The sequence below is a fragment of the Gavialis gangeticus genome, unplaced genomic scaffold, assembly GCF_001723915.1.
Source record: "Gavialis gangeticus isolate Ggan-Ray unplaced genomic scaffold, GavGan_comp1, whole genome shotgun sequence".
Classification (NCBI taxonomy): Eukaryota; Metazoa; Chordata; order Crocodylia; family Gavialidae; genus Gavialis; species Gavialis gangeticus.
In genome coordinates, this window is record NW_017729004.1 from 54,881,366 (window position 1) to 54,907,230 (window position 25,865).

Genomic DNA, 25,865 nt, shown 5'->3' on the forward strand with positions numbered 1-25,865 from the left:
GGCTTGGGGCCAGGGGTTGCACTGGTCTCTTTCTGGTAGGTGGGGCTGGGCCAGGGCTGTGCTCGGGGTGGGTAGGGGCAGGGCAGATGGCAGCAGGGCTGAGAGAAGGGGCTATGGGAAGTTTTGGGGTGGCTGTAGCCTACTCCATAGCCACCCCTCCCAGTGCCACTGCCTCCCGCTGCAAGCGCAGCCCTGGCTGACTGGGAAGAAGCTGGCATGGCCCCTGGCTCTGAGCCCATAGCAGGCAGCCAGCCTTCACCCCATGCACTGGTGCCTCCTCTGGGAGTACATACTTCTCCCCCTGCACCCTGTGGATGAGCCACTGGCTCCCAGGGTCATATTTGCCGCCCTAGATGGGCAGCTTCTGCCTCACTCCATCCCTTGCCATGGGGCCTAGATCTGCCCCCTGCCTCCCATGTTCCTTCCCTTTCCTCCCACAGACTTACCAACCAGACAGTGCTCTCCAAGCTGCCAGGCTGTGTTCTTGTAAATTGGCTATCAAATTGGTATCAGCCGATATGGCTGGTTAATGATCTGCCATCAGCCCAGAAAAGCTTTATTGGTGCACCCCTAATCACTTCAGTAGTCTCCGATGGATCCAGGTGCTTAAGTGATTTCCACCAGTTCACTGGTGTGACTTTCTTTAAAACCTCATCAGCAAATATATATTTCTTGAATGATTCACCCTTAGCCCTGAAATTTATTATGGTTAGTATTATGGAGGGATGATTGCAAGATGTGTCTTAACTGCTGAAGAAGAGGAGCTGGCTAAGGATTGACCCTGGTACCAAGTATTGAGACTATTTGCAAGAAAATAAGCTGGAAAGTGCCTGATCCATTCGTTTTGTTTTGTTTTGTTTTTTTAATGTCTGTAATTTAGCTGTCACTGAGTATTTCTCTTTTCAAGGTCTCACTCAGTTCCTTCCAAATTTCAACAGCTTCAGCAATAAAACAGTGATTTCCCTGCACTTTTTCTAGTATCCCCAGATGATATACCATGGGCACCTCTACATGTGAATTTAAGTGCAACTGAATTTAATGCGCATTAAGTTAATGTACATTAAGTGATTTTTGACAGGTGTCTATATATGCAAGGACTTGGCACTGGCACTAAAGTTAGTGCCACACACACAAGGTTGTGAGAGACGGAAGGGGAAAGGGGGGCAGAACAAGGCTGCCATGGTGAGGAAGGGAATGGAGCAGGGACAAAGGAAGGGTCTGGGCTGAATGGGACTCTGGGGCTGGGGTGGGTTATGGCACAGTCGTGAGTAGCTCATCCAGCAGTGCAAGAGATGCAGCTCCCCTCTGCTGCATGCACTCCTGGGAGAGGCATGGGGGGCATGTGCCCCCAGATTTGAATGTATGTTTAAGTATGATTAAAGTATAATTAAATCTAAAAAATCCAATTTAAATAAAAAAAAAAAGACTTTTTTGATTAAAAAGAAAATCTTTGATTTTTATCCACCCTGGCAGGAGTTGGTGGGTCTCAGCCCAATGCAGAATGTTGTGGGGGCAGCCACGGGTCAGATCCAATCAATTGGTGGGCGCCCACCTGTGGGCTGGATCCAATCAGTTGGCACCAGCGGGATGTGGCCTGCTGCCCATATTTTTCCCCACCCTGGTCTAGCTAGACAGAGAGGGAATGAGAACCAGGTAACAAAGCAGTGTTTAAATGATGAAGGTAAGAACATCTTGTTAACTCAATGTTTATTATTTTTGAATGTGTTTGTTCTTTAAAAATTTAAAAAAAAAAAGAAAAGAAAGGAAGAAGCTATCCCAAGTCTAGTTTATCATTGTCTTGGAAGAGGACTATGAACAAAAGGCTTTGTGAAGGAGGTACTGTACCTACTTCCATACCACATCCCCCCCAAATCACACACACACCTTGTTTGGGGAAGTCAGTGTGGAAGGGGCAAAAAAGATTTTTCCAGAAGTTTAACTGCCACAGCACAGGCTCACCGTAGCTCAATGCTGGGCACAGCATGGCTGAAACCTCCCATCCCTCACCCTCAAGGTGCAGCACTGAAGCTTCAGATTGAACCCAGTCAGTCACTGACAAATTGGCAGCAGCTATAGCTACACGTAAATAATGAATAGATTGGGCCCCTAATATAGTCCATGGCATGTTGTGACCTGTTGATAAAACTTTTCTGAAAAGGTTACATATATTGTCTCAAATAGTATATCATTAGAAGTTATAATCCTTATTGAACAGTGCCTTTCCATTTGATACATCATAGGGAATCTGAGAAGAACCAGACCATATACTTTGATGCATACTAATTTGATTATATATCCTTTCCTCTTGAAATTAGGGTTTTGTTAGGTGTTTTTTCCAAGAATGTAATTGTACTGTAGAATAATTTGTAAAAATTATACATCAAAAGCAATGTTGCAGTGTCTGTTTTTATTTTTCTCCTCCAAAGGGAATGCCAGTGTTCATGAAGGGTACTGGTTTGACAGCTTCAAAGTTCCACATTTATGCACAGAACAATTAAATTATAGTGCCAGTTTCAAGGTATTGCCTTAGCATACCTCCCTTGTGACATGGAAGGCTCATGCATGGATATGAGAAACAAGTTTGTGTCTATTTGTAGATCTTAATGAAAGATCTTATAATGAATCTGCATAAAGGGTGTGGGTTACAACTGATAATTTTAACAATGCATTTCTAGATTTTTGTGTGATTTAACAATTTACTAGGAAGTACAGTTTAGCTAGCTATTAGATTGTAAGAATAGTATTAGAATGGAAATTATCCAATAATTTGGAATATTTAAATAGACTGTGACAGAGATTAGCGGGAAGCATATTGTAAAATAGATAAATAAATTAATATGATGGATGAGCTAACCAAATGTATTTTTCCTTTTAATTTATCCTGCTTTAATATTACTTTTGCATTAATAAAGGTTTCCGGGTTTTGTGCATGTAATGCATTGTTGAGTAATTATATTTACTAGATTATAATCAGAAGTGTCTGATAAGGCTCTCTGCTTTTATAGTCCAATACACATACATTATGCTGTTCTAAGATACAGAAACACTATAACTTGATTCCAAGTGAGTTGCATGCTTTTAAATAGCAATTCAGTTATACAGTGTAATATATCATAAAGTGGTGATTTCAAAACTATGTTTTGGGAATGGAAATTGAATGTAATCTGTAATATTACCAACCTTCAACAGCAACGACTCGGCTCCTGAAGATGTGAAGCAGACTTCATTCAGTGGTGTGTGAGAAAACAATGAAAACCTGCAATAAAGACGCCTGCTCGCTTGAGATTTAAGCATAGAGCAGTAATGTAGGGACATGAGGCAAAATGGAAACGGCAACTTCCAGCTTGTGATTGTGAAAGTGCAGCTGCTGGCAGCAGTTGGTTTTCTTTGCCTCCTACCCCCCATCCCAAGTCGGCACATAGGGTAGTTGCCCCTGCCCCTCAGTGTTGCCACTGCACAGAGAAATGTAAAATTTTATCCATATGAAAGGCTACCAAAGTAAACTCTTACAGTAAAATTTACTTCTGCACATATCTCCAGCAATACAAATGTAGCAAAACCACTGCAGCTTTAACCCTGTTTCATTCAGGGTCAGGGTAAGGTCTGTTTAACTAACTTGCATCTTAATGGGTGCATGCAAGCGTTAACAGTTAGATCAAAACAGCTGATACATGCTTCCAAGTGGCAGCTTCTCCTCCCCATTTAAAAGTGGTTAAAATGTTTGCCCATACCCACTGACAGAAAAAAAAATAAGCCCTACACTGAGTTTACTTTATCATTGCATGCTTCACATGAGAGCACTGACTGGGGTGGATGTAATGGATATAAAATAACTAGCGTAAAAGCCCATAAAAAATGGCAGGCAAAAATAGGCTATTGTTGTAGGGTACCGTGTTTTTGTTATCCATTGTGTCATTACCAACTTGAGCTGTTCTGCCTGGTCTTCTTCTATACAATGAGCATTCATCAACATTTCTAAGTATCTCCTCTCTAAACTCCTTTGGATATTTCTTCAGACATTGATAATTTTCCATGCACAGTACATTTGGATTCAATTCTCCAGATGGTCTGTGAATCTTACATCTTGTCACAATGATCTTTGCTCAACAGGCAGTGCACTGTTGTATGATCAAATGAAGTTGTGGTAATGTTTGTTGTTCCAATTAGTCATCAAATCCCACAAATACTCTGGAAATGGTCTTCTTGGAGGCAGAATCACTTTACCTTTATGACAACAACACCAGAATTGGCCATTTGACAGTCTTTCAGCTTAGAAGTTCAAAGGGTTACAAAATTGGCACACCACATTCATCAGTCCACAACTATGTTCCTCAATCTCATCTTCAGTGAATCTGTTGTTGTTGTCCACTCTTTCAGCCTGTCTTCTATGGTCTCTGTGAACCCTTTGCCTTTCCATTGCATCCCTGCTACAACATCCTCTTTGCTCATCTGTTTCGTTTTGTCTTACTCTTGCATTCTTTCTGCATTCAATTGCCATCTATTCTCTGCTTCACCTTAGTAAGGATGTTATGGGTTAAAGTTAAAGTAAGGGTGTTAAGGGACAATTTTTGCTCGGATACCAACAGTGCACCATAACCAATTGAAATCAATCACTAAAAGTCCAAAAAAGTGAGTGCAAGTATGGTTTTTGAGCATGACAGAATGACAAAGACACAAATGAAGCAAATTATTATAGAGGATAGGCCAAGGAAAAAGAATTATTTAAAACATCCCTGACATTTAAAGTATGCAGTCTCTCAGAAATTCAGCCATGCAGACTGCTCAGCATTCTGTCTGTTATTCAAAATAGTTTTAAGGTTCAGACAGTTTGGGTTTAGATGAAAATTTTTAAAAGGAAGAATTTTTACTGTTTAAGAAACCCACTATTGTGGAACCGGCTTCTTACAGCCATAGTGCTAGGGTTAGCTGTGCCCTGCTTACCTGGTTCTAGGCTTTTTGCACATGTGGAGCCTTTCATTTTAGTACCATCCCAATTTCTCATACTTAACAGTCAAACAAGTGTTCCTGTTTCAGTTTGGTTCAGGGAGTACACAGCCACTTCTGGGACTACAGAAGGGGCTTGGTATATTCTGTGTCAAATCCTCATCCCCACATATGTCTTACCATGTCTTTGTATTTGCAACTTCACATCACAGATCTTGGATCTAGACTATGTAAACATCATTAAAGAATTTTGACTTGGAGATCAGGGAATATCCATTTAAAAGCATTGATGGAAGGGTACCTGCTGTTCAGTGTTTTTAAAATATTTGTATCTTCTAGGCATGGAACTTCTCTGGGGTTACAACATTAATTTTCCACTACAGATCAACATGTTACAAACAGCCTTCATAATAAAGTCTATCCATGAGGCATTTTTAAAAGTAAAGGTACTTAAAAACTGTATTTACTTAGATATAAGACAACTCTGAATATAAGATGATATCCCAAAAATTAGATCCTATATATGAAATATTTATAAATTTGTTATAATTCTCCAGTATAGAATCTAATTATTGGAGGTTTTCCTTGAATTTTTCCCCTACCACTGCTGTAGCAGGGAAAGCCCCCTTGTCCTCTGCCTCCCCCAACTTCTTCCCCCTGCAGCCCCTTGCCACTCCTTATTCTCAGATCCTGCTCTCCCTGACCACATGGAAGTGAGGGGCAAATTTTAAGACTCTGACCTTGAAATAAACATAATTTACCATGTAGGCAAATTACTATAGGTACCCATAGACTTAGTTAATCCAGAATTGATGTATTTTACCTTTTTTTCAAACCAGGAAGTTTTAGCACAGGTAAGCCATAGACACACTTTTAAACAGCATGTCTGTACTTACTTACATATAATACAAACTATTCATGATATTAGTCCAAAGCCAATAGCTCATGATTTACCATATATAATTCATTGGGCAGAGCCCCAGTATAGTCAATAGTGTTTCAAGTCATGGTATCCTCATAGCTCAGCACTGCTCAGTATGTGTGTGTACACCAGTACCTTCCACAAAGGATCCATGTGCCAATTAGCCTCCCACTCTTGATAGAAACCAGATGTTCTTGTCACATTTCCTGGTATCCTCCAAAAATTTATATGCAGATGGGGCACAGGGCAACTGGTCCAGCTTTACCTCATGGAGGGTGGGGCAACACTAATCTTATGCAACAGGCTGAGAGAAGGGGTGATAGAGGGATTCTAGGTGAACTATTTGGGGCCCCATTTGGTGATGTTTGCCAAACATTTAAGGTTAGTAAAGAACCAGAAATCATTGCAAACGGGAAAGAAAAGCATAGCTCAGCTGTGGGAGTGAAAAGAAAGTTGAAATGTATTCAAGTGGCTCACCATGACTGAAAAAGAGTCAGCGCTGAGAGGGACTATGCACACTGGGCACTACTATATTGTGGCAGGGCACTGGTAGTACCTGCTACTTTAAGGATGGGGCCAGGGAGGGGCAGGTGCCTGATTAGGGTGGCCATTTTAAAGCCCAGCTCCCTGATCTGAGGGCAGTTCATGATCAGCCAGAAAAGGAGAAACAACTCTGCTGAGCTCTGCTAGGAACACCTTGGAGGTAAGGGTGAGGCTATGGGGATGGCTTGGAGGCCTCATTGGTCCTGGGCATGACCTAAAACTCCACCCTGCTGGGGCAGGAAAACCTGGTGGGGCTGCTGGAGGTGCAGCAGTCCCCATGTAAATGTCTGGAGTTATCACCTCCCCGGTGTAAGGTGGGTTGGGGGTGCCTTAACCTCAGCCCCTACCTTCAGGTGTGTTGTATAATGAAAGAAGACCAGGTAAGCTTCTTAAAGTGCCTGAGCCTGCTGGGGTGAGTGACCTCGCGTGGCCAGGCACTCTTTGTGAAGCACCTGAACCAGAAATGGGGGACGCCAAACCCTGTGAGCAAGCAAACAGCTTAGACTTGTCCAGAGGGACCCTTGACAGACCCATGCTGGGGCCAGGACCCAAAGGCGGGGTTGAAGGGCCAAGGTGGCCACCAGAAGGGATGCCCAGAGCAGAGAGTCTCAGGATCCCGACTGGCCTGAGATGGGGGCAGGGCCTAAGGGGGAGCCGAAGGTCCCAGAGACGATAACACAGCTAAGAGGATGAAGGGTACAGCTGAGTTTAGCTGCCTGTGATGCTATCTGCGAGGCTTGGGCCACTGTGTAGGAGTGGAACGGAGCTGTGAATATTCTCTTTAACATTTGGGGTCCAAAATGGGCAGCCTCCTGCCCAATTAACATCTCAATGCTATTACACCAAAGCATGTCAGGAGAGTGAAGTGGGCAGCTGGTCCATAGACGGGAGGTGGGTCAGTGCTTGCACTAGGCATGAAAGTTTGCCCCTGTCACATATATATCTTATTTATATGGGCTTCACTAACCTATCCTTGTGGTAGGTTCTCACCAGTAGGCTTGTCCACTGTGGGCCATGAGTTTTATAATCATGCTCAGTGTTGGCTGCATTTAATCAGCTTCATAGTTGGTTTCCAATACTGAGCACATGCTGCATTTGGCAGCAGTTTAATGATATACACACCCTCATCTAGCAGCAATCAGCCATACACGTGTAACTATTGCAACAGGATTTGCTTCTCTGCAATTGGATTCATTAGTCACCAGCAGGCCTGCAACTGGCGTGGACAGTTACCTTCCTAACATCCTTGTCTGCGAAGAACCGTCAAGAAGAGTGATAGATAATAATGAGGTTTCCTTGTATGTGATTATAAGATGTTTGAAGGAAAAAACTTCATCTTGTATTCAAGTAAATATGGTAACTGTGATTTTGTTTCTTCAGAAATAGAGACAATAGACAAGACCTCAGGAGGACTGCTGAATAAAAGAATTGGGGTGAACACCTTTCTTAAGAGTTTTGCTTTTCTTATTGCAGCTTAAAGTTAGTGTAGCAGTAGTTGAAATGAGGATGCAGTTATAGTACGGTAGGTAGAAAAAGAAGTAGGGATAAGGAATTAACAGAAAAGAGAATGATACCAACATATTGTAAAAGAAGATTAGGGAGTCAGATTTTAAGAATTAATAAAATTATATCTCTTGAGAACCTGGATGGACAAGATTAGGGCTGGTCTCTTTTTGTCTAATTTTAATGTAATCAAATCCATCACTAGTCTCCAAGCACTTTCCATAGACTTAAGTCTTCTGAAAATGCCTTACATAAAAATACATATTATGACATTTGGTGTAAAGGTCCTATTAAGTCAGATATGTTGCCACTCATGAGTTGTAACAAACCCAAATTCAAGCCAATTAATTATTTTTACCCAACTACACTGTTATGTTTTTCATTTTCACATTCTTTAGGTTTCATTTCTGGTCCGTTACTTCATGACTACCTATGAACTAAAGGGGACAGAATAGAATACTTTGTCAACTGTGTATTAATTAGGTTACTGACATTTTTACTATCTCAGCAAGTAGGAAGGAATACAAGAAGTTCATATTAAATGGGAAGCAGATTAATACACAACATCTGCTAGAATGTCTAACAGCATCAGGTCTGCTTGGGCTACCATCAGGAATTGTAACTTGTATGTAAAATAGGCTTATGCATAGGACCATTTGTTTTAATATCCTTTGTCTCTGAATATTTTGTTTCTATTAAAATAAACAATATTATAGTTTTAAAAGGCTGTCTGATCACACTTTTACCACTGATCATAGATTTCCAAAGAGGAAAAACTATATGTACTGAAAACATTTAAAGCTATTGTGTGAATATAGTTGATGCACAGAATACAGTAATCCAGGCTCTGGTCAAAATGTGTGAGAACTGTAAAATTTTATCCCAGGAGAGGTAGACACAGTCCTGATACCACACCTGAGGGGGCATATACAAGAAACAAGGAAGAGGATGGACTAGAACATTTAGCTAGCTACTTACTATCAAAGATGTTCTAACTGATCATTGAACATTTCTATTAAGTTGGTAAATATAATTAAATATTTCCATAATTAGCTGCAGTATAGCAGTTAGCTCTTCATTAAAACCTGCAGTATATTTTATGAAAAGCCTGAATGCTAAAAGGTCATGATATCACATTTAAATGTCTTTACTCTCAAATCTTTCCATTATTTCTTACACCCTATCTAGCTGCTACTTTATGGATGATCGATCTATTTTATAAAGGCCTGCTGTCATAGTTAATTAATACATATATTCTGTGAATTACAAGATTCTTGTGACTGTATGTGCTTCGGTTTTCCATTTTGTCTTGGTTCATGTTGTTTATTTCGGGGTATAAAGGTTTTCTAGTTGAACCTTGTGCAGCAAATATTCTAGGGACAGTTTAGAATCATTAGAAAATGACTGTAGGGAGCTACCAGACAATTATTTTACTTTAAGTCTTATAATTTCATAATTTCTGTCTGTCACCTTAGATTGGTTAGAAGAATGTAATAAGGCTTCCTCCCATGAAAACACTGAGGGCAAACCTGTTTGCTTTCAAAGGACTGTGGTAAAAATTAGGAAAAAAAATGCAGATAGTATAAAATAAGTCATCTGTTCAAAAATGGAAAACAGGCAGCACAAACACAAGCAGTGGGAATTAAAAAAAAAATAAACAGTCAATATTTTCTATCAAACTTCATTTTGCTTATAGCAGCAAGTATTTTTTTCTGTCAGACAGTGATGTCCCTGTCAATAGCTTACCTGTCAATGAAGATTCCAGAGCACATTTTCAATTAAGAAAATAGGAATATAAATGATTAGATATTGTTTTGGGTTCTTCTGTTTCTTGTAAGATGTAAGGTAGTTTGAAGAAAGGACCCATAATAAGTGAAGGAGCAGCTTGAAGGTGGGTGGACAGGGAGTTTTGTTGATTTTTTTTGTTTGTTTTTGATTTTTTTTGTAATGTTATCTTATTTATTTATTTTTTTTGCATGTGGTTGAGCTTATAGGAACAGTTGGGAGAATATCTCTGCAAAGGACCTTCTTGAATAGATGCCACATTCATTATTCCATCTTCTGTCTAGCTCCTAGGTCAAGGGTTTTCAACCTTTTTCTATGGGAGGGGGGTGGCACGCAGCTGGATGCAGAGCAGTGGCATCGTGGGGTAGTGGATGGCGGCAGCCACTGTGTAAGCTCCCTGCCTCCCCCCACGTCTGACTGGCCGGGTGGTGCCTGTGCAGCCCACAGAGGGGCACCGCTGCACCTGCCCCGCCCTCCCTCTGCTCCTGGGAGGTAGCAGGATGGGGTGGTTGGTGGCAGTTCTCCATCCCTGCCCATCCACGCATACCCTCTAGTGCCCTCCCAAGTACTCCCAGGGGTATGCATACCCCTGGTCGACAACCCCAGTCCTAGGTGATCCTTCTTGCTTAGTTTTATGCGTAGTTCTTTCCCATGTTTCTTCCCCTGTCACCCGTAACTGTCCTGCTTTCCCATTAAATTAACAACCCTACTGCAGATCCCTTGTGACTCCCATACAAAAAGAGTCACCAAATTACCAATAACTCACATTCCCTTAGGAATAAAATGGAGTTATTTCAGTAGAACCTAGTGGCCCAGTCAAGTTAGGACCCATTGGGCTAGTGTAATGTTCCCTGATTCATCCAGTGTAAGGAACAGCATTACAAAAGAAAAGCCACAAAAGGATCTTTCCTTACTACTTGCAATGCTAGCAAGAAAATTTTAATTCATTTTAAAATGTTTGAAGAAAAATTATGCAACTTCGGGCCATAGAGGAGAAGATAGAAATTCTGTCATTTTTAAAAGGCTCTGGCTCTGATGGGTAGAATATTATATTTGTAGCTCTCAACATCTGTCTATTATCCATTACATAGAATGTTATTAAGATTAATGACTAGGTGAATATAAGTTATCTGTCAGGATATTTATTTGGTGTGCTAATTTTTTATTTAATATGTAGAATTTATCCTAAATGTGGTTGTTGGTTTATTTGTTAGTTATATTAATTGCACAAGAACTTTATTTTGTTACTGATTATAAGTAAAGTACTCAACTTATGGGTGTTTGGCAGGTCCATGACAGCCTGTTTGAGGAGTTTAGCTTATGACTGATCTTGGTTAGTTATTCACTCCAAATAGTAATAGACAAGAGCTTGGAGTATTTCTGCCTGCAAGAGAGACGCTGTTGAGAGAACTGAGATAGTCAACATTCCAAGCAGGATTTAGAACAGGAGTGAACAATTATTTGGGTTGGTGGGCCACTTAATGAGTTTTGGTGACCTGTCAAGGCCTACAACTCTCCCTCTCCCCATCCCTTCTTCCCAGGGCTGCAACTAACACAGAAGCCTGAACCTGCCTACAGCTTTAGTACCTTCTTGTCCTCCACAGTTGGAGTCTACCCACCCCCAGCCTTAGCATGTGCTACCCTCTTCCTCATCCATCACCCTCATCCAGACAGGCTGTGACCAGTATGGAAGCCAAAACCTGACCACAGCTGTAGCACACCTCGCCCTATACCTGAAGCCCCAACCTAGAAGCTGCTAGCTGTGTTTGGGCAGCTGCAGGTTGATGTTTCTGCTTCCACACTGGTCACAGTCCCAGCCAGAGAGAGAGAGAGAGAACACCCAGCATGCTGGAAGCAGCCCTGGATGCCAAGCATCACATAGCTGCCAGAGTTGCCACCCACCTATTGGCTGGATCCATTCACTTGGCAAGTGTCTAGCCATGGGCTGGATACAGTTAGTTGGCAGGCCAGATTTTTGTTCCTCCCTGATTTAGAAGTTCTGGAAATAGTGCTATTGGCGTTCCTCAAGTAAAGGGAAGGTCAAAGTAATTTAAAGCCTTTGGAAAATTCAGAGGGTTTTTTAAAGGAATTTAGAGTGTTACAGAGAAAGAAGAAATGAATAATGTTTTTATTTTTGTTTAGAAATTTTAGCAGCAAACTTCAAGTGATTGAGATAGTATCTGGCTTTTTACACCTATGAATAGATTCGATTTACATAGATAAACATCATTTACATAGATAAACAACATTTTGACTGGAGGAGAAAACAGTAGGAAAAATAACCTTGCTGCTTCAGCTTACTGAGTAAACTACAGTATACACTGATTATTTTCACTTTTCATTTTTCCATATAGGACTTTTCTTTTTGTTCGAGATGGAAACCCCAATAAACGAAATGTGCACAATGAGACATCTATGCACTTACTGTGTATGGGCCCTCAAATCATGATAGCCGAAGGGGCACTCCATCCTCGCTTGACACGACCCTCAGAAGATGACTTCAGAAGAGCAGATTGTCTGCAGATGATCCTAAAATGGAAAGGAGCAAAGCTTGATGAAGGAGAATATGAAAGAGCAGGCATTGATGCTGTTGATAACAAAAAAAATACACCTTTGCACTATGCTGCTGCCTCAGGGATGAAAACCTGTGTAGAGGTAAAACTTGATATCAGCGTACAGACTTGTGGTTATGTTAATACATATGTGCTTGCTACAACTGTAACATTTTAATACAAAAGTTCAGTTACAAAGATAAGGAAAATGTTCATATTATGTTGAACAGAATGGCACTCTCCATTCCTGGGAGCCTTTGGAGCAGCAAGGCAAATCTTGCAGTGCCTCTGCCCAGCCAGAGGAGCTGGACAGGGCAGCACTGCACCAAACAGTGTATCTGGGAGATGGAGAGTAAGTGGGGTAAGCAAAATGGCCTTACCCTGTGCCAGGCCATCAGTGAGCTCTCTTTGCCACTGGGAAGGGCATATCCCTAATTTACATCTCTTTTCCTCCCACACCCAGTAGAGAACCCAAGAAGACCATGATATTGGTATAACATTGACACTGAGAGCAGTCCCATTAATGATCTTACTCCAACAAAGGCAGCTCTTCTGGCACTAAAGTTTGCCTTTGAGGATCCACCTTTACCTTTTCTTCCTTCCAGCTTTGATTCTTCACTGGCGTCTGTAACATCACCAGAACTGTATCTGGTGACATTACCATATACTAATGCATCATTACCTGAACCTTGGATGTTCCCCCCTGTTGCAGGGGAGACATGCAAATCACAGTGGCAATTAGGGGCGCCCGCCTGCTTCAGCTACTCTTATGCTACCCTGTATTTTAGCCATCACTACCACTTCTCTTGCTTAGGGAAGAACATAGGTGAAAGGATAAATTTATTATGTTACAGGGGTGTAGGTTGTAGCCATGTTGGTCTAAGGACATAGGCAGACAAGGTTCTTTGGGTGAATCTGTTACCTTTTGTTAGACCAACTTAAATAGTTGGAAAAAAATGTTAAGCAAGCTTTCAGATTCAAAAACCCTTCGTCATGCTGAGGACATTTCAGCAGTTGGTGTGTGCTCTTCCTGGATGGAATGAAAAGTAAAGAAGCCAGAGGTTGGGCTCGTGTGCATGAAAGACAGTTAGTCAGTGGAGATGTAGATTAAGGTGTCAATGGGTGAGAGACAGGCTGGGTGAGGGGGAGAGAAGGGGGATGAATAGTGGAGAGGTACTCGGGGAATCAGATGTCAGGCAGGTTATAATGTGTCATAAATCCAATATCTATATTTAGTCCATGATTTTTAGTATCCAGGAGTTTGATGAAGAGTTCATAGGTTCATCTCTGGGAAGTGTTTTGTAAGTTTCCTTTGAGGATCAGGACTGAGAGATTGGAGAGAGTGGTTTTCTTGTGAGAAATGTGTCCCCATAGGTAATTGGGTATTTCTGTCTTTGATAGATTTCCGGTGTGCATTCATCCTGGTCCGCAGTTGTTGTTTGGTCTCCCCTACGTATTTTCCATCAGGGCATTTGGTACATTGGATGAGATATATTACATTTCTGGAGGTGCAGGACACAGGCCCCCATCTCCAAATTTTTGAATCTGTAGGGAACTGGACTGGTTGAATGACACAGCCCTGTGGGTTGGGTTCTGCATACAGCCTGAAGGTTGAGCCCTAGGGCTGTGCAAAATTTCAGCAGCCTCTGGGTACTGCGGGGCAGTGTGAGGGGCAGCAGGGATGACCCCCCACCCCTGGCGCCCGCGTGGCAGCTGCCCCATGACGCAGCTGCAGCGTGTCTCGGCAGGCGCTGTGCGCTGTCTGACAGCTGGGGTGGCTCCACCTGTCAGACAGAGCTCAGCACCACAGCTCCAGCTCCCCACTCCCCACACTGTGCAGGGGGGCTCTGTCGTGAGCCTTCAGAGGCCCTGATCACCGCTGTTGCAGCCGGTGAGTGCTGGGCTTTTTTCTTTATTTTAAAGTGCCAGGAGGCTGGAGCTGGGCAGAGCAGCCATGGGGGCTTCTCCTGCGGCTCCCCCCACCTGGGGAGAGGCAGGAACAGCCAGAGGAGCTGCAGGAGAACCTGTAGCTGCCCAGCTTTGACTGCCTCTCCTCAGCCGATCCAAATTGGCACCAAAACAGCATTGAAACTCAGAAACAGATTTGGCCAAATCGAAACAGAACAGTGATCCAAAAAACCAAAGTGAATAACCTCCAAAACAACCAAATCCGAAATCAAAATTAAACATAGCTGTTTCACCCCGGCTGCCTGTCATGTGGCCCTCGATGGCTTGCCAAAACTCATTAAGCAGCCCTCTACCCAAAATAATTGCCCACCCCTGCCCTAGGCATTGACACTTACAGAGTGTTTCTTAGAGTGTTGGTCTAGCAGCCTTTCAGGAGAGGTATGGGAGGGAGGGGCACAAGACAGTCGGCCAAAGAACCAATGCACACGTATCCATAGGTTACAAAGCCTGCTCTGGCATGAAACGTCAAGTCATCCTTCTGAAGCTCCGGGAGACAGCTCACAGAATACTCCATTAACCATCTTATGCTTAAAATGGCTTTCCTGATAGGCATCATCTTGGTCAGATTCCCAGGGCATACTTTCTAAGCGCTCATACCAGAACCTCTGTCCCTCATTTCATAAGGACAAATAGAACTGAAATCTGCAGAGTTCATCACTGAGGTGGTGTCTTGAGTTTCTCATTAAAAAAAAGATCATCTTGCATGTGTTCTTCTCAACGCCACATTTCATATATGAAGAGACAGAAACCTGCTCACTCTGAATATATCCCGTGTATGGTACTCCGTATGGTACTTCGTGTACAAAACAATCAACTTCATTGTGTTATTTCCACAAAATATATATCCAGTTTGCCGTAGGTATGAGAACTGTCTTTGGTATTGCCTTTGTGTGTGAACATATGGTTTAAAAGGGAAGATCCTGAAATCTCAGTCACAATCATGGTTAGCAGACAAATATTTGCATCACATAGTTTGTCAGATAAGCAGCCTGATATTATGGGTCAGTAGAAAATAGGCACAGTGTTCTCACTGGATCATTCTAATTTTATGTGTGTGTGTGTGTGTGTGTGTGTGTATGCGCCAATTAAATTTTTTGTAGTTGTGAGCAGTAAAAATTTGGTTTTTTTTAAAAAGTTTGTCAGTTTTTGGTTTGCTTATTGTTTGTAGTTTGTCATTCACCAATAAGTGCATGCCCATAAGCAGTTCAGCTCATAGCATAAGTGGCTTGTACACTTGGGAACAGTTTGGCTTCTAATGGACACCTATGGTGTCTTTCAACATGAAATACCATTTTAGGTATAGGGAAAGGGGTGTGTGTGGTACCTGGTACCCATTACACTTAAGATCTGGTTAACAGTTAATCGGGTCTTAAGTTGTGACCCAGCCACACGTTCAGCCAATTCATGGCACAGTAAAATGAGGAATAAGCCACAAAATGATTCCACAAAAAAATGTATGATAATCTTATGCCTAGTTCTTTTTGCACCAGTAATTGAACATGTGACCAGAAGCACCCCTGTGGCTGGGAGCCCGACCAGCTGATCTGATGTGCTCCCAGCCATAGTAGCTTGCTACTTGGTGGTGCACCTGCACTAGCTGTAAGGTGCAATGGAATCTGATCTACAGTCATGTGGCATAGCAAGAGTGGATAGTACATCGGATCCCATCGTGCCTTTATCTGCACAATTGACAGGGGACTAAGTGTGTATAATATAGAGGAATCTGATCATTAGGGTTTCTTCTGTTAGTATACAATTCTTACCTTAGAAACGGAATGCTGCAGAGACAAAGATGGCAGCATAAATAAGAAAATAAAGAGAAGAGATATGGAATAAAATTGACAATGTTGGGAATAAATAATGCTTTTATTTAAACTATCACCTGTTGTTAGCTACTCAAAAGATTTCCAAAACCTACTTTTATATAATTTTCATTAGCCCCTTTGCAGTTAGGCAAAGTGTGGGAACAATAGTTTTATAGACTATTTCTACAAGAGGTGGATTGCATTGAAAAGAAAATAAATTTATCCCAAATTTACTTAAAATGACATCTTACGGATTCTAATGTGTTGTTGCTGTTTTAACAGTTCACAAGTGATGCGCCAGTTTAGTCTGAATTTAAAGCAGCTAAAGAAAACCAAAATTATAATTTAAAAGATTTTTTTTTTTTTTAGTCATTGTCCTTGCGGTCCCAAGCAGTCATTTGTGTGATACCATCTGGTAAGAATGTAAAGTGGGACATGCTTATAGTAATTTTGAGGCTGGGATACTAAGCATTTAAAAGTCAGTTTCTATTCTGTTATTACACATTGAAAAGTCATATTCTATTCTGTCACATGCATGCTATCATTAAATGCTATTACTGCTACCAAGGTTACTGGCCTGTGCTGTTCCATATTATTGTAACTATTCTCATCTGACCTGTCCATGGAAACACTCAAGACAAGTAGTGTTTGGGATTTTTTTGTCATGTATAAAAGAATGGTTCCATGCTGAAGTAGTTTAATAGGGGAGATAATATAGTTGGGAAATATAAGACTTACTGCTTTGGAGAGCTGGTGGGATCTTCTGATGCTTTTGGAGGGAAGGTTATAAGGAAAAAACACAGTTCTTATTTAAGAATGGCAATGAGGAGCATAGACAGATGGGAGAGCTAAAACTAGGGTGGAGCAGGACAGGGTAGAAGTGAATAATTCTTAGCATTCTTGGAATTCTCAAGACAAATATCAGAGTTCTTCAGGTGTTAATGTTTAAAAAATATTTTATCATTTTGATGTTGATCAATTTTTCATTGGAATTTGATTTGTTACATGGACACTTGTTGAAAAGCTAAGTTGTAAATTTGCAACTGTGTTGGGATTATTTACAAATGGTAATAGCATGATTTCTTGCTAATTTAAAAATAAATTCCAAGAAAGCTGGCTAACTAGGACAAACATTGTATCTTGCTGTCAAACAAGATGAATTGGAATATTTTATTTAAACATTTACAAAAAAAACCTTTCTGTAATCATTTTGAAATTTTGCAAGCTGCTCTTTGTACCTTTTACGTATTAGTACATATTTGATTCCTGTTTATTAAACATATTTAGAATCAGTAATTGATACTTCTTTACTTTGCTTTTTTACTTTCAGCTTCTAGTAAAACATGGTGGAGATTTGTTTGCGGAAAATGAAAATAAAGATACTCCCTGTGACTGTGCAGAGAAGCAGCACCACAAAGAGTTGGCCCTCAACCTGGAATCTCGAATGGTATTCTCACGAGATCCTGAAGCTGAAAGCATTGAAGCTGAATATGCTGCTTTAGACAAAAGAGAGGTGAAGCAAAATTTTTGAATTACAAAAATACTTTCTGGTTTTATAAATCTCTCATTGTGGCAAGTACTTCATGACAGGGGCCCTGAATTAAGAAAACACATTTGCTTAATTTTGGGCACATCTCTAAATTTATTTACTTCAGTGGAACTACTCATGTGCCTAACAATACTGTGAAAGAGTAGTAGTAATTCTGTTGTTAAAGCTGGAAAGAATCTTTTATTCAAAATATTTACAAGTGCTCTACATACATAGATAAACTCGATTGTTTTCAAAGAAACTGTGCATCATCAAGGCCAGGAGTAGATTTAGTGATGCCAATTTTGGATTATTTTGGCCAGGACCTTGGGGGATACAGCCTCCCTGAAAGATTAACTTTTAAAATGTTAAATTTCCTATGATAGCATTCTAACCAAGGATAGGGGAAATCAGAGGATCTGAAGTGGAACTCCCGCTCTCTCAATTAGTGAATATTACCAAGAAGTAGCTAAACCATGCAGTATTTCAAAAGGTAGTAACATTTATTTCAGGTTTTGCAAACCAAATTGTGTACTGAAACAGGATAGCAACAGAGATTGCTCTTTTCAGTTGTTTTAGGTTTCAGGCATTTTCAGGTGCATGTCCACTCCTTGTTCACACTGGTGTGTATTGTGTGTCTGGTCCCTAAGGATTTGTCTACGTGGCATTATGTTTTAACTGATGGCACAAAGCCAAAGTGTTTAAGTTATTTCAAGTCCACTTTTAAAAGTGCCCTTAAATGTGCGCGCGCTCTCATTCAAAAAAAGTTGCTTCAGCCTAATTGAACTTAATCGTCCTCTTAAGATTTTACTACAATTGAAGGATAGTATCGGTTAAGGTAAGAGTAAAAAAAAAATATGATAGCTATTTCTCAAAATAATTACATATGTGGACAGTCTTATTCCAGAAAAAGAGTGCCTTATTCCATTTTAGTTTAATCCAATTTTCTGACCAGTTATTCCTGATTTGACACCAAGAGTTATGTATACACGATTTAATGTGCTTGCATTTGTAAGCATTAATTTCACACATTTAGTTGGTTATTCTTAACTTTCATGAGTGACCCCATGAAGAAAAGTCCAAAGTGCTCTAAACTGTACAAGTAGAATCAGAAAGTATAAATGTTAGGTAAGAGAAAGTGGTGCAAACTTGGAGTAACTTGGTCAAGAGATTTATACAGAGTCCTCTGCTTCTCAAATTACCTTATTTTAATAAGGCTCCTTATCTCACTGCAGAGAGTAAAAAATTAAATGAAGGCAGAGCTGCAAGGTAGGAACACCTTAACTGTGTTAAGGCATTTTTTCTAAGTGCTGTAAAATTCAGTGTTTGAGCCGGATCAACTTAGAATTTGCTATGTCATTTGAGAACCAAATATAATCCAGTCTTGGGAGTAAATGTGACATAATTTGGTCTCAAAATGACCAGCGCCTCCAAATGACATGCTTTTTTTTAATATGTTTAAAAAATGTGTATATTTAGGCAGACTGCCTTAGAAATAAATTTCATAGACATTAGAGCTGAAGGGACCTTGCAAGATCATTGGGTCCAGCCCCTGCCCAAGGGGCAGGAAGTCAGCTAGGGTCAAAGGATCCCAGCAAGATAGGCATCCAAATGTTTCTTGAAAGTGTCCAGAGTAGGTGCTTGCACCATCTCTGGGGAGAGTCTATTCTAGGCCCTGGGGACTCGGACAGTAAAGAAGTTTTTCCTTATGTCCAGCCTAAAACGGTCTTCCAGGAGTTTGTGACTGTTGGACCGTGTCTTTCCTTGGGGTGCCCTGGTAAACAGACATTCTCCCAGTTTGTGATGCATACCCCTTATGGACTTATAGGCTGCCACCAAGTCATCCCTGAGCCTGCGCTTCTGCAGGCTGAAGAGTCCCATGGCTCTCAGCCTCTCTTCATAAGGCCTGTTCTCTTGCCCTCTGATCTTGTGCGTGGCTCTCCTCTGGACTCTTTCAGGATTCTCTACATCCTTTCTGAATTGCCGAGCCCAGAAATGGATGTGGCCTTACTAAGGCTGAGTACAGCGGGAGGATGACATCCTGGGTCTTGCTTGAGATGCATCAGTAGATGCAAGCCAGAGTTGTGTTTGCTTTGCTGGCTGCAGCATCACATTGGTGGCTCATGTTCATCTTGTGGTTAGTCATGACCCCCAAATCTCTTTTGGTTGTGGTGCCTAGTAAGTGTAGCACTGCCGAGCCTATAAGTGTGAATAGCTACATCATACCAGGGTCCAGGACGAGTGTAAATTTAAGGTAATTAATCAGAGTTCTCTGTGGCCTAATTTTTCATGATCAAAATGCTTATGTACATGCAGAGTCCACTTAGCCTGGAAAATGGTTTGTTAGGAGTAAGACCAGGGTAAAGGCATTTGGGGAAACGGGATCATTTGGGCTGAAATATTTCCCTAATTATTACTCTTCAGAGTGTTATAAAATGTATTGACATGAACAGATTGTCTTGAAAATAGTTATGCCCCATTAGAGACCAGGGTATATTTGTGCCTTGAAGATTTAGGGTTATTTAGCCAAAACATTCCCAAAATAAAATCCTTCCTACAAATGATTTGCTTTTCTAAGCATTCCAGGATCAAGAATGCAGCACAGAAACTGGAGGGGCTAATGAAAATGGGAATTCTGGGTTTGTGTTGTAGGCACTCTGCTGAAATGATGATAGGAAGTTAAGAAGGGACATGCTTATTGAATGCCATAATCACTTTTCTCTGAGGCAGGAGGACCTTAAGAATAAACAGGCCTTCTTTGCCTGTTGTAGCATGCACAGCACTTGGGCCAGGGAAACATGATTGTAAGCACTGCTCAGGAATTTTTCAGTGAGATGTCCCACCTAAAAACTGTGAAGCCAGGCTATTTTTCAGGAAACATTAAAAAAATATGTAAAAAGTAGCTCAGAAAAGCTGAAACATTTCTTTTTGAGATTTTCTGATTGTAAAAATTTTCGTTTCCGAGTTTGAAATACTGAATGGTCAAAATTAGAGTATGTTAAACTTACCTGAATGCAATGTTTGATGGACTGAAGCCATATGTTTGTTGGTCTCCAAAAAAAAATCAAAGAATTCCCTTTCTGTTTAGAGTCAGGATTTTTGTTTTAAATCTCTTCTGTTTTCCTGAAATGGAAAAAACATTTCCATTACCAACTCCTAGCTCTGCTCAGTAAGTTATAGGTTCGTGTAATTAACATAGGTGTGGGTGTGGATATATAGGTTTGGGCAGACAAATGAGTTTCCAGGTTTAAAAAGGGATATGGATGTAGTCTACATTAGCTAATCCATGGTAACTGCTTGTGTGCATACTCTTACCCCATGGCAGTTAAAACCTTGAACTATAGTAACTTAACCTATAAAAGAGTTGTGATCCAAATGAACATGTGTTCATACCCTCTCTGATTTGACTCTTGTGAATAGTTTTATGTATGTGGGCTTTTACAGACTGAACCTAAGATTATGTGCAATATCACCAGATAAGTAGTGAATTAAGGGGATCCTCTTACCCTATCAGTCCTACCAGTTGTGGTACCTCCAGGTAACAGCTTGAGGATCAGGAAACCTACATGTACAGCAATCCCCTTTCTCCCACAACTGCCCCTCAGTTATACTCCCCAACTACTCCCACTTTCTTTATATACATAAAAAAAAGTGGGAAGTGAATAGGCACAAAACTTGGTAAAAGTGGAGTTAGGTTGTTCAGCATTACCTTCTGTTTCTCATGCCCTCCTGGAACATGAGCCTTTAATTGACAAAACAGAAAACAAACCAGCACTTTTATAGATACAACTCAGCTGATGTTCAGTCTTGAACCAGCTCCGGTGCAGTCCAGAGGCTAGGACTGACAATCAGCTGATTTTTGTTCTTAACCCTGGCACTGCACCTGTGCCTGTAACTGATTCTGGTGTGGTCCCAGGGCTGGGGCCAACAATCTGCTGATTGCCTGGTCCCAGCCCCAGCACTGCACGGGAATCTAGAACTGGCTCATTTGTTACTACCCACCATGTGTTCAATTTAAAACATGATGGAAACCAGCCACAAATATTACACATATTTTGTGGAATATTTTTGTGACTGGTTTCCCGTTTTATTGCTCTATTAATTCCTTAAATGTCTGCAAGGGTTATTATTTACAGTGTGATTAATAGGGTGATCGTGTCTTAGTTGTAATGTGTGCCAGTATGACCAGAATGTTTCTGTAAAAAAAAATGCTAAGGGCATGCCTGTGCTGTTTCAGCATTGTGTCAGGAAGTGCTGTAGTGATGCATACTGTGGCCACCGCATGCAAGTAAATAGAAATAATGTAGCTGCCTTAATGTAGCTGCCTTAATGCAGTTACTGGGTACCTAACATTAAGCTCACTTGCTCCCACTCTCTCCAGTCACATTGTGCCTTGCTCCAGTGCTCTCTGGCACAGCTCTGAGGCAGTGCAGGTGTGCCTATGACATAAAACTTAATGATCAAACCCTTAAAAATTACTTTATCATTGTGGATGGTTGCAAATATGTCTAATGTAGCTTAATTTAAATAGTTTAACAGAAAGCAGGTTAGGGGAAAATTCCAAAAAAAATCATTTGCCTCACTTTTGTATTTAACCTACAATAAAAAGTGAGGCAACATAGCCTATAAATATGATGTATAGGAAAATAAAATAATGTTTATTTCTTAAAACATATTGAAGTTAGGCCAGCAGTAACCCAAATAATACAAATTTCTATTGATTTTTTTAATGACTTTTTTATTGATCCTAGTAGTTTCACCTTCACAGTTTTCTGGTTCATTGCTTATTACTAAAATAGAAGCTGGTTTATCTTTGTCTTGTAACCCTGGAAGGTAAAGGGCACCTTTATTTCAGCCCCATCCTGCACTGTATGGAGTATATTATAGGAACACTTTGGAATGAGCAGTAATTCCAAGGAGATCATTCAGAACAGTTTTAGGTCTATACTGGGCATAGAGAGAAATATAAATCACACTAACAAAGTTATAATTTTTTCAGTCTTTTTACACGCATATTACTACATATTGTATACATTTGCCAATCAGTAGAGTGTAGGTATACAAATGGAAAACATTAATACCTGATATTAATGTTTTGCATTTGACTGAATCCTTATAATTCCCAATGAATGCTGAACAGCAAGCTCTACAAGTCTAAGTATTGTATCCTCACTGTTCATATTTAAGAAAATGAGAAAGATGATGTTGTCCTCTCAAAATAGCCATGCTATTCCCTGTCATATATAATGGCTTATTAAGTAGTAGTAGTACACACATGCACTATCAAATCATTTTTTGAAAATATACAGTTTCAACATACAAGGAAGAAAATAACTATATAAAATATATTTTTAACCATATAACAAAGTTATGTTGTATTCTATCATTAACAGTACATTAAAACAAAAAATATAAAATACTTTTATCTTGTACTGAGGTGCTGACATGTAATTAAAATTTCAACATGGTTGTAATTGGTGAATAATAGTATTTTAATAACCTTGTAACCATTTGATAGTCTCAAAATGTTAGTAATAAATTAGATGTGTGGGGTGTATGTAAAAGCCAGAAGCTATAGTAAATATGATGAGAATTGAGGTTTGTAATGAAAAACTTGTCTGCATGGACTGAAGTAGTGACTAAAACCATCATATAGTTAGAAGGTGTTAAACAGAAAGCTTTTCACTACAAATGTTGATCTTTCTCTTGAAGCTAGGAGAGTTCTGGGACTTTTTCCCAAAGCCCCTTATGCTCAATGGAAATTTGTCATGAACATCATTTGTTTTGACTAACAAACTGTGCGTGGATCTAAAATGGCAGAAAAATGTGTATAATATTACCTTGTGATACTGCACATCTTTTTACAGTTAAAGACTGTACCATCTTGCGGTAGTGATCAGATTGAAGGGTTTCTCATTGTATACATCTTTCATTCTGGCATTTCCAGACTTCTGACTGCTTAATTCTGCCACCTTAATATTATTCTTTGGTAACTTTTTCTTTGGAATAGCGTAGTATTTTGTGAGCAAATTATCTGTCTCTCAAAACACATTCATATGGATATTTTCCACACTATGTAAAAGATAAAATTAAAATTCTTAAAACCCAAGAATCTCAAAATCCCTGCTGTCTTGAGGGAAATGTTCCAATGGAAATAATATAATAGTTTATTACTCAAGGGAAATAACTGCCAGTGTTTAACATAAAACCAACCAATTAAAAATAATTTGGTGCAAATCTTCAGTTTAAGTTGGAATGTTATCTCTTGTACATACGTTTTTGTTGCGGTTCTATTAAAAAAAAATATACTTCTCTTATGGATTCTTTTTTTCTAAGTGATGACTGTTGTGCTCATGAAGCAATGTATATTTTTAATTATTTTTTAAAGTACCATTCAAATCAAGTCCAGAAGTTTGTCATTGCTTCAGGATTTTTTTAAAGCATATCCAGTCAAACATAATCACTAGAGGAGCCAGCTGTTTGTATCTCTTTATATCTGAAATGGATTTTATAAATTATCTGTTTCGTAAGTAGGTCAGTCAAATTCAAGTATGCTGTAAAGTAAATGACCCATTTTTACTTTAGCAGAGACCAATAAGGATACAATTATCCTTAGCTATAACATGGGTATCTATCAATGGAAAGCTAATAGGAACCTTCCTCAAACTTGAGCTTCCTAGATAAAGGCCAAGGACATTATTCACCGTAGCTGGTTACAGAGGCTTCAAGGATCGCTACCTCCGACCCTTCGCAGAAATGACCAGAAGCATATATCTGACTGTAGTCCCACTGCCCTTTTTCAAACTAGTCTGGGAAATTGTCCAGATACAAAAAGCAGGGCAGGCTGTATTATCCATAGGTATTTATGTTACTGATTGGGCAGACTTTTTTGTTGATTATTTCTGGAGTCTATTATTTATCTTAATATAATGTATTTTTGAGAATTTATTGCGGATGTGCAGAGAGGGGTGAACACTTTTTTACTGAACGTGGTATAAATGTAAATAAAAAATATTGAAAAACTTAGCATATATCAACTTTCCCATCCCTTCTGTTGTCAGCATGAGAGTATAAGACTTTGTGTAGACTTAATTTAGATTGCAATCTCCTTTGTGCACAGTGGGGTCCTGGTATTTGGCTAAGGCTTCGTGTGAAAGAATAACACAAGTAATAAATAATGATGACTCATCTCAACAGTGAATCAGAGCTCTGTGTCCTTCCTGCTCTGTATAATAAGATTATGCTACCATTTTCAGCCAGCCAGTTCCTACTCATGCCTGAATTCATTTCATACCCCCTAGTCTCCAGTGGCATGTGTCTTTTAAACAGTCTTCTGTACTTAAAACAACCAAGGCACATTACATAACATTCCTCTTGTTTTCCCTTTTCTACCTCATTCTGGCTCTCCATCTGCATCAATGGAAAATGTATTTATACCATCACCATATATTTCCTTTCTTGTTTTCAGAAGTGAGATTGCAGAGTTTAAGGACATAGTTCCAATGTCTTTGTCATATAAACTGGGTCTTGTAACCTGACCCCATTAACACTATAATAGGAAATGCTACTTTGAGACCGCTGGAAAATAACTGACTCTTCTCCATGGTAATGTCTGGAGCCACTTTGGCCTAAGGCCGTGGTGCTTATCCTCTGGTCCACAGGCCACATCCAGCCTGCAGAACCATCTGGCCTGGAGTGCAGTATTAGTTGCCATTCCCCTGCTGCCTAATTTCTGGAACCTCAGGGAACCCCATGAGCTGGATAACTTGACCCCATGTGCTAGATCTCACTTGGCATGCAGTTGGGTCTGGTCAGAGCCCAAGGTCTCTCTGTGGCTGATCCAGACATGCAAGCATTTTGAATTCTTTGTGCCAGAATTCTAATGGTTAATTAATGAGTTGAATCATTCTTTTTGGAGAAATTAACTTCCTTTTCTTCAGCCATATCATGTGTTCCAAGCAAGTTTGGTAAGGCTACATGTGCAGTACAGGGACTGCTGTTGCTGCATACACGGCAGCAATGCCACAAGTAGCCAGGCCTCTTCATGTGGACAGACCTCTGCCAAAAGTGACGGTCTGCCTGAAGAGTTGCATCACATAAGGGATTTGCCAGCGGAGATGCATACTTTTCACTCTCGTAACCTGTGTTATGCTGCTGGCAGAACTTTGTAATGTAAGCAATGGCTAATTTTGGAGATATTTTAAGGGGGTCACTGCTAATAGGTCAGTTAATAATTTAATACAGAGCCTCCAAACCTAACAAGCAAACTCTTGAAATATCTTCTTCTGGCTTTGGGGAGGGGCAGGGGTTGGGGG

The 25,865-nt window shown here is 40.3% G+C and overlaps 1 protein-coding gene across 3 annotated transcripts in view; it reads left to right on the top strand.

Moving 5' to 3' along the window:
* ANKIB1 (ankyrin repeat and IBR domain containing 1) overlaps positions 1 to 25,865 on the top strand; it is a 102,342-nt gene that overhangs the window by 16,940 nt on the left and 59,537 nt on the right. For all 3 annotated transcript variants that reach the window (XM_019508414.1, XM_019508413.1, XM_019508412.1), the window contains exons 2-3: positions 12,052 to 12,352; positions 17,353 to 17,535. In XM_019508414.1, the coding sequence (XP_019363959.1) occupies positions 12,052 to 12,352; positions 17,353 to 17,535 (484 nt within the window). The remainder of the gene's footprint in view (positions 1 to 12,051; positions 12,353 to 17,352; positions 17,536 to 25,865) is intronic.